Below are 9,546 nucleotides of genomic sequence, written 5' to 3' on the forward strand. Positions count from 1 at the left end.
GGTTGTCACATAGCTCTTGTGGGTCACTAACCTGCCTTTTCCTGTGTCCATCCTGCTTCCAGTCCCGTATGTGCAGCTCAGTCACCTCAGCAGCGAGTCAGGTACCTTCCTGTGCTGGCCCTGCCCGCCTCCCAACCATGCTCTTTCTGCTGCATTGGCTGCCTGCAGCATGTCCGCAGTTCCCTGTGCAGTGAGAGCCCGATAGAACAGGGCTTAGTGTCATCTGAGAGTTTACCCTACAGATCAGGCCTTGTTCTATAAGAAAAAAAGAAGTCCATTGAAATGCCCAGGCCTCCTCTCATCCTCAGCCAGGGTGACAGTGGCAGCCAAAGCTCAATGGGGTAGGGGTCCCTCTTCCACTACCACCACATATTTACTAATCCTTGAAGTGAGCCCTAAACAGGAATCAGAAAGGTCCTACAGTCTTGACTCTAGGTGAGAGGTTAGCATCTGTGTCCAGATACCACCACAGTGATGATGAAATGATAGCAGGGACAGTGACTAATGATCCAGAATTATGGGCAGTTAGTTCTGTCAGGTGAGGCCTTGTCCATGATGAAGCTAAAAGGTTCTTAAAGTCAAAGTAGTAACAGTAACAAAATAGAAGTCTAAATTAAACAACCCGAGTCAGTCCCATGTCAACCCCTTGTCCCCAATAGCCTGTACCACATGCCTGTATAGCAATCGGCTCCAGAACACCTTCCCTCCCCTCCACCCATCCAAGTCTCCTCCCCAGAGGGCAACAGTACCTGTGGACACGGATGGTAGTCTTGTTGTATCGGGCTTGCACTGTGTTTGTGAAATGCCTTCCTAATTGTGTGGTTTGTCCTTCTTTCTTTTGGTTTAGTCTTGCATGCCCTGCAGGTTTTTGGTAACCAGTGTGTGTTCCCAAAGCCACCTTCCTAATCACTGTATGAATGGTGTGGTCACAGCTAAGAGGCTTTACTCTGCCTTAGGGTTTCCCATCAGACTCTGAAGTCAGATCTGGGGAGAATCCAGATGCAGGAGATCACAGCAGCCTTGCATACAGTCACTCACCTAGAGCAAAGGGTGCAGAGGGGGCACCTCTTATGCCATGCTGGGCATCATCTTAGGTGGGCTGGGAAAGGTGAAGTCTTAGGTGAAGTCTGTAGAGCACTTGAGCTTCTCCGAGCTCCTCCTCCTGATCTCCTGGTTCTTTGTTACAGTACCATCTGCCAGCATGACCCGGCTCGCCCGATCACGAACCCACTCCACCTCGAGTAGCATTGGCTCTGGAGAAAGTCCCTTTAGCAGGTCTGTGACCAGCAATCAGTCAGATGGAACTCAAGAATCCTGTGAGTCCCCTGATGTCCTGGACAGACACCAGACCATGGAGGTGTCTTGCTAAGCAGATGCTCCTCCCTGGACCACGCAAGTCCCTCCTCCCTGAAATGACCACTCCATAATAGAACATTTCATCCTGTCAGCTGGCCTCCACTTTCACTCATGCATGGCCACAGAACCTTTCTCTAATAGCCTGGATTTACCATTCTCTCTACACACCCCTTTTTGTATATACCAAGAACCACCCATGCCATTACTGTAACATTCCAACATCTTGATCCGATCTGATCTCCATATCTTTTCTTGCCAGCCTTTCCCTGTGCTCCCTCAAATATGTATCTGATGAGATTCTTTGATTCTCAACTCCATGTGTGTGCGAGCACGCGTGTCTGTGTCTGTGTGTGCATAGTTCTGTGATTTTTAGACATGCTTTCTTGTAGCACTTCTGCAAAGGGACTTTTTTGCACTCAGTGGCGTTTTAAAGGGAAATATGCAGAGCAGATATCTGGATGGCTTGGGCCACAAGGTTGGATTTTGGTTCCACTTGGACAACATTTGCAATGATTTTAGGAGAGAGCGGGTCTAAGGGATGTGGGGATGTAGTTACTGTGTGGACCAGTAGAGGGGTCACCTATTACACAGATAGGCAAGGTAGCAGTCGCCTGCCCTGTCCAAGCGGATTCATACATGTCATTGTGTAAGTCAGAGGGCACGATCTGAAACCCTCAGTGGTATCTCCACACTGTGGCATTTTCTCCAAGGAATTGTCCTAAGCTCTAGATTATCCAAGGAAGATGGAAAACAAACACCAGGCTCCACTCTGCAGACTAAAATGCTGTCCGTGTAGCATCTGATACCACTTCCCAGACACCCACACATCTGTAGGAAGTGCCTCCCAGGTTGGATGGAGAGTGGTTCTCCATCCCTCTGTCCCAGAGAAGGGGACAGTATCATTTAAATATACCATCGAAGGTGAGGGTCTTAGTGGGGAAAGGAGGAATCATTAACACACCACCATGATAAGTAAATGTAGCCTAGGTTCCAGCAAACATTAATGGAAACCAAGTCACATTGAAGTGGAACCCATTTCTGGGAAAGTCTTAAGCGTGCAATGTCCCTTTTTAGGAGGGAAGGGGACAATCTCAGGGCAGCCCTGTCCAGGTTGTCGGTGAGGGGTCATACCAGCCAGGGAGACCCTCTGGGAAGAAGCTGCCACACAGCAAGGACTCCTTTCTTGGAAGTATCCAGATGTGAGCCCAGCCAGGGTCATATGGTTCCAAACCCGAGGAAGAGGTTTTTCACACACTCCTTGCTTTATGCTAAGATAAGGAAGATGTCACTCTACCCGAGTGTGACTTTTTACAGATTAAATAAAGCTGTATATGTCTCATTGTTCCCTGGCTGCTGGTGTCATTTCTCTAAGTGACTCTCTGAAGGCTTGGGCTGGGAATGAGACTCTTCTACAGGTTCCGAACTCTGCATTTTCTGATCTGTCATCATGCCATGCTGAATTCCCCATCTACCTGATGTGTCCTGGTCTCCTCAAAACTCCCAAGAAGCCTGACAGTGCTATTCTTGATGAGAGGGAACTAGAGTCTAAGAAAGTTAGTCCATGTCTTATGTTCCATCGTCTCTGTGGAGTTCCTGGTCCTAACTATCATGTGATAATTTACAAACACTTCCCTGGGTGGTTCTTAAGACAGCAGGCTCTGTTTCTCCAGAAGCTGCTCTATGAATAGTTTTAGGAGCCCACCATCTTATAAAGGATGGAATAGTCCCTCTGGGACTGGAAGAAGGCTTTGATCAAATCAGGAACGAAGGATTCGAGTAGAGCTGGTGGCTATAACATGTTTCTGGTCCCGTAGAAAGTCTGCTCTCACCGTCTGATTGCCTAAAGAAGACTTGAATTCTTCTATCAAACATGCCGCATATACATGCTGGTCTCTTTTGGACTACCCCCTTGACTTCCCACTACTACCCACAGGGCCGTATGGACTATTGGCTCTGGACAACAGTCTTCTAACACGACAGAAGAGAACTCTGATCATCCTCCCTTTGGAGTGTCTTTACACTGTCAGTTCCTGCATCTACGGTTGTTCTCACAGGGTGAGAGTCTCAGTTTGAAAAGGAGTGGAGCTAGGAACAGTTATGAGTGGGCCCTTGGGGTCAATTCCAAGCTCTAGAACAAAGCAAAAAAGCTCACCAAAGTTCCAAGAGAAGGTGACCATTCTAGCTCTGCACTGTCTATCCTGCTGCCTGAGCAACAGGCAGCTCATCCTCTAGATGAGGTCACTGTATCCTGCAGACATGGCCATTGAGATGAAAATGGGATTAGAGAGACACAAAGCTGCCTGGGCACTGTGCAGTTTCTGTTGCCTTTTGCCAACACTGCCCACCCACTCGCCAGGACACCACAGACAGTGCCTAAGCTCCTAGTATGCTTCTCAGACATGTGCCAAACGATCTGATCTCTTCTGTAAATGTGGCCAACACCTGTTTACCCTCGGCCTCACTGCCACTGCCTAGACCTCGTCTTCCCCATTAGTTACCGTGCCTTATCCAAACCAGGAAGAGAAAGTTGCAGAGTCCTGGAGATGTGTCCAGCAAAAAGCAGGGCCCTTATGTCCCAAGGATCCTAAAGGTTGTGGCCCTGCTGAGCCAGAGTCAGGAAGTTAATCACCTCCAATCCTCCCTTCAGCCCACTGGAGTCAGTGTTATGATCCTTCATCGCAGGAGACCCTACGAGCTGCATGCTTTGCTGCATGCTTTGCCTGAGGTCACACAGCTGGTCTGAGTTAGTCACCCATGCTACCCATTGCAGATGTAAAGCCAAGCACTAAACTTGAACCTCATACTCATGGGCAGCTGAAATGGAAGACTTTTCCTGGTAGTGAGTGAATCCCAGCCCTCAGGAGGCAGTAGAACCACCCCTCTCACCAAGGCCACCCAGTCCCCGGAGTCTGAGAGGAAGGGGCCATCCAGAACCAGTCGTGGGGCCCCAGCCTGCTTGGTGCTCCTGAGCTCTGCTGTGGACTCTGAGCTCCTGCACAGAGAGGCAGCAGAGATCACTGTTTCTCCAGCTGATGAAACAGGGCTGCAGGACAGGTGGGCAGCCAGCCTCGATGAGATTCGTCCATTCCAAGGTAGGAGCATGAGGATTAGAATTATTAAGCAAATGGAACAGAGATATGAGAGAAATAAAAGACAGAAACACAGAACAGCACCAGGAGGGAAATTCAGTGAATACTGAAACTGCCAGTGTTTATTTTCCACGTGCTTATATACCCCACTCCAAAAGGGGAGGGGGAGGCAACAGACTGCATTAACATGATAAAAGGAATAAACAGAGCATCCTCAATCAAGCACTGTTGTTTAGACAGGACGGGTAATGCCAACATCCGTAGACCAAGTATCCTGCAGGCAGCCACTCCCTGGAACCTCCTGCCAGTCTTCTTGAAGGAGCAGGGATAGACTTGAATTCTCTGACCTTTAGTCAAAGTGGAAGAGATCCACCTCTATACTCAAAATACTAATTAACCACACCCTAGGTCAGGATCTCTTATTTGTTGCCACACCTGTTGTCAACAACGTTGAAAGAGCAAAAATAAGCTCAAACTCTTGACCTTTAGTTAGGATGGAAGACTCACATCTGTGGGCCCTGGCTGTGGACAGAGGAGCAATCCTCCCTGCAAGACCAGGTCCACTCAGTGGGGACTATTCCCAAACATGGATGTCATCCCATGATGCTGATGAACAACACCCTCATCCAAGCAGCGTGTGGCTCTAGGGTAAGGAAGGTCCCTATCTATTCTGTGAGATGCTCCTTACAACTGTGAAGCCTTGGCAGTGCCTGGCACAGAAAACAAACTGAATGATAATTGAATAGAACCAAACAGATGAAATTTTACCTTGTCATCCGGAAAGGATTAGCGAACCAGCCCCCCTCACTGAAACACTTAATAGAAATTATTGGAAAATCAACATTTCTCTAGAAACCAAGGATGTGCTTAGTCCGAGGACAGCACACTGTGCAAACTCTGCTCACTTTGGTTCATTCTGTTGATGTGTATTGAGAGCCTTCAGTGGGCCTCACAATGCTGACAGGACATGGAACTGTAGGGTAATGGCGGATTGAACAAATATTCCAACTGAGCCTGCTGGCAGTTACAGGGTTGTGAAGCAATGGGACCAGTTGACCCCAAGAGTTTGGGGGGACAACCTAGGGAACACAGTCCTATAGCTTATAGTCTCATAAAAACAAAAAACAAAAACTTCTCAGGAACACAACAGAATAAGTGAAAAAGGAAAAGCTCCTGGAAGAATTTGTAACAGGCTCTTCAAAACCAGGAAGGAAGTATGGCCCCAGGGCTGGTTTTCCAGGGCATTATCTATCACACCCAAATGTTGGGTGTGGTTACCCCACTTCTCAGATGAGGAAAGGGGCACCAGAGTGGAAGTGACAGTCAGTACCTCAGAGCCCTGCAAGTCACCTCTGTGTCACATGGACTGACAGACTCCCGGCTGTTTGTTCATTGTGTCACCTCTGCTGTGACTCCCATCCCAAGGCCTCTTGGCTCCTCCTTAGCTCATCTCTAACCCTAGCCACGGTCCCTGATATGCCTGGAGAGAGCTCAGTGTCTTTTTTTTTTTTTTTTTTTTTTTTTTTTTTGGTTTTTCGAGACAGGGTTTCTCTGTGGCTTTGGAGCCTGTCCTGGAACTAGCTCTGTAGACCGGGCTGGTCTCGAACTCACAGAGATCCGCCTGCCTCTGCCTCCCGAGTGCTGGGATTAAAGGCGTGTGCCACCACCGCCCAGCAAGCTCAGTGTCTTGACACTATCCCTGCCACAAACTAGCAGAATTTGACCCCAGGCCTAAAAAATGGTTCTCAGGCCACAGGAGTTCACAGGAGAATCAGCAAAGGCTAAAGATTCCCAGAAAGCTTCCTGAGAAAGGGTATAATCCAGACAAACCCAAAGGGAATGGAAAATGCAGGCTAGCCCATAGGAAGGAACACAAAAACAGTCCCCAAAGCTCCTACCCAGAGGTAGAAGAGACCCTTGGTGTTCTTAGAATGGAGCAAGGCCACAACCTCGGAAAGACTAATGCAAAGCAAACTGCCTGTAGCTTACCTGCAGTCTCTTCATATGAAGAAAGAGCTGGGGCTTGAACCTGACAAGAGGGGTCACTCCCAGTGTGGGTCCTAGCTGGATCATGGGCTGTGTCTCCACAGCAGCACCCTTCTCAGGTTTTGGCTGTGTGCTTCTGAGAGTGTGCTGAGGAATGATGGGAAGAATGCCCAGCAGAGGGAAATTGTCTAGCCCAAGCTCCAGTTCCTCTGGTTCAGACCAGAGACCTATGTCTACAGAACAGGTAAGTCATATCTGTGGGATCTCCACGCCTTTCCCAAGCATCATGAGTCTTTATAAACCTACATCTCACCACCTCTGAGTCTTTGGCCAACAACCCTAACACAGCCTTAAGCTTCAGTGAAAGCCTACAAATACGTTTACCAGTGAGCAACTTACTCCTGCTTAGTTTGCAGTATTGGTAAGAACATTCAAGAAGCAGATAAAAGAGGAAACATGAGGCACTGGTCAAGGAACTCAGTGGTGGAGCACCTGGTGAGCACACAGGAAGCCATGGTTTCCATCTCCAGCCCACACACATAAAATACTTAGCTCCTCAGTCACACTGTCCGCATTCCAAGTGTTCAGCGGCCTCATGTACTAAGTGGCTACCTTATTAGGTAGCTTAGAAAGAGGGTATCTACATTATTTGTTACAGAAAGTTCTCAGGCTAAGAGGTGATGTGAAATATTCGACAGAGATTCCGTTTTCCTGGTATGCATATGTGCTTGGTTTACTTTTAATTGTGGGGGTGCACATGAGTACAAGTATTCATAGAGGCTAGAGGCATTGGATCCCCTGTAGCTGTAGTTACAAGCAGTTTTGAGCCACCTAACATGAGTTCTTGGAACCAAACTTGGTTGCTCTGCAAGAGCAATAAGAGCTCTTAGCCTCTGAGACATATCTCTAGTCCCTTCTTTGACTTTTTTTTTTTTTAAATAAAATCTTGCTATTTAGTTCAGGTTGGCCTGGAATTTGCTATTACAGAAAAACCTGCTTTGAACTCACAATCCTTCTACGTCAGACTCCTTAATGTTGGGACTATGGGTGTGCTCTAGCATTTGTGTGTTATTGTCTGAGTTGCTGTCCCACCTGGTCCCCGCAGTTGTTAAGTCCCAAAGAAATCACACAGAGGTCTACATTAATGATAAACTGATTGGCCCATTAGCTCAGGCTTCTTTTTTTTTTGTTTTTTGTTTTTTGTTTTTCGAGACAGGGTTTCTCTGTGGTTTTGGAGCCTGTCCTGGAACTAGCTCTTGTAGACTAGGCTGGTCTCGAACTCACAGAGATCCACCTGCCTCTGCCTCCCAAATGCTGGGATTAAAGGCGTGCGCCACCACCGCCCGGCTAGCTCAGGCTTCTTATAACTTACATTAGCCCATTATTCTTATCTGTGTTAACCACATGGCTCAGTACCTTTTTCAGTGGGGCAATCACATCTTCCTTCTGTGGTTGGGACAGGACTACTGAGGGAGCTTCTTTCTTCCCAGAATTCTCCTGTTCTTATTGACCCACCTCTACTTCCTATCTGGTTGTCCCAACTATACTTCCTGCCTGGCTACTGGCCAATCAGCATTTATTTAAAACATAATTGACAGAATATAGAAAATTGTCTCGCATGAGTGTGGGTTTAGGTTGTCTTGGTTAAAACATTAAAAGTATATGAAATTTACATATCACTATGTATTTTCTTTTTATTTTTTTATTATGTACATACTGTTCTGCCTGCATTCCAGAAAAAGGCACCGGATCTCATTACAGGTGGTTGTGAGCCACCATGTGGTTGCTGGGAATTGAACTCAGGTCCTCTAGGAAGAGCAGCCAGTGCTCTTAACCTCTGAGCCATCTCTCCAGCCCCATCACTATGTATCTTCATTTATTTTATTAATATATAATTATTCAAAATGATGGATTTGATATGTATGCTAAGTAATTTGATCATATTCATTCTCCATTACCCTTTCTTACCCTTTTTCACCTCCTACATCTTTCCTCTTCCTGAAGATTCCTTCCTGAGAATCTTCAGATGTCAGACTGTATGTGTATGTGCATATGTGTGGGTATGCATGTGTGTGGGTGCACATGTGCATGCACACATTTGTGTAACCTATGTTCCACAATGAGAAACAACATTCAGCATCTAGGTTTGACTTATTTTACTAAACACAACCATCTCTAACTGCATACATTTTCCTAACAATGTTCTGTTATTCATTATGGACAATGAAACTTCATTATGTGTACATGACACTTTTTCTTTCTCCATTCACTTGTTCATGAACACCTATGCTGATTCTAAAGCTTGGCCATCTTGAAAGTTCTAAAATAATTATAGATGTGCAGGGGATTTTTGTTTGTTTGTTTGTTTTTGTTTTTCAAGACAAGGTTACTCTGTGTAGCCCTGGCTGTCAAGGAACTAGCTCTATAAATCAGGCTGGACTCGAACTCATAGAGATCCACCTGCTTCGGCTTCCCAAGTGCTGGGATTAAAGATGTGCACCACCACCACCCAGCTGGATGTGCAGGTTTTACCATGGTTCATTGACTTGTATTTCTTTAGGTATATATGAATGAATATAAGAATGATTTTCTAAGATATCTCTGAGCAAAAGTCCCAGTGTTTAAGATAATTGCATGAACAAATTATCCTAGAAATTTTAATATTTTTATGTTAAAACTAAGTATGGGTTTAGGTCTAGTTCTTATTACCCAAAACAACCCACTAATACTTTTTTTTTGAGGTTTCTCTGTGTAGCTCTGGCTGTCCTGGAGCTCACTCTGTAGACCAGGCTGGCCTCAAACTCAGAAATCAAACTGCTTCTGCCTACCAAGTAATGGGACTAAAGGCATGCACCATGCATCACTGCTTCATGGACTTTTTGTTTTGTTTTGTTTTTAAATAAAAGTCACTTTATTGTAAAGAATTTGCAATATAAATATTACCCGACCAGACTAGCATTGCCTAGACTCAACTCTGGCTCTCTCAGTGAATGGTTCCAGTCAGAATAGCTATTCAGTCATGGAGCTTCACTTTGGAGTCTACACTTTCACTATCCATTAATTATATTTTTATGCACATTCACCCACCCAAAAAGAAAAATCCATGATAGAATTA

The 9,546-nt window shown here is 46.1% G+C and overlaps 1 protein-coding gene across 3 annotated transcripts in view; it reads left to right on the forward strand.

The window, feature by feature from the left end:
* The window catches only part of Ndrg3 (NDRG family member 3), a 66,517-nt gene extending 63,817 nt beyond the window's left edge, over positions 1-2,700 (forward strand). For 2 of the 3 annotated variants that reach the window (XM_041670304.1, XM_041670305.1), the window contains 2 exons: positions 63-101; positions 1,188-2,700. In XM_041670304.1, the coding sequence (XP_041526238.1) occupies positions 63-101; positions 1,188-1,369 (221 nt within the window). In that variant the 3' untranslated portion in view covers positions 1,370-2,700. The remainder of the gene's footprint in view (positions 1-62; positions 102-1,187) is intronic. The other variant, XM_041670306.1, reaches the window with a different exon arrangement.
* The last annotated feature ends 6,846 nt before the right edge of the window (positions 2,701-9,546 follow it).

This window comes from Microtus oregoni, unplaced genomic scaffold (assembly GCF_018167655.1).
Source record: "Microtus oregoni isolate MIOR12 unplaced genomic scaffold, Mior012 000020F_ref0000438, whole genome shotgun sequence".
Lineage (NCBI taxonomy): Eukaryota > Metazoa > Chordata > Mammalia > Rodentia > Cricetidae > Microtus > Microtus oregoni.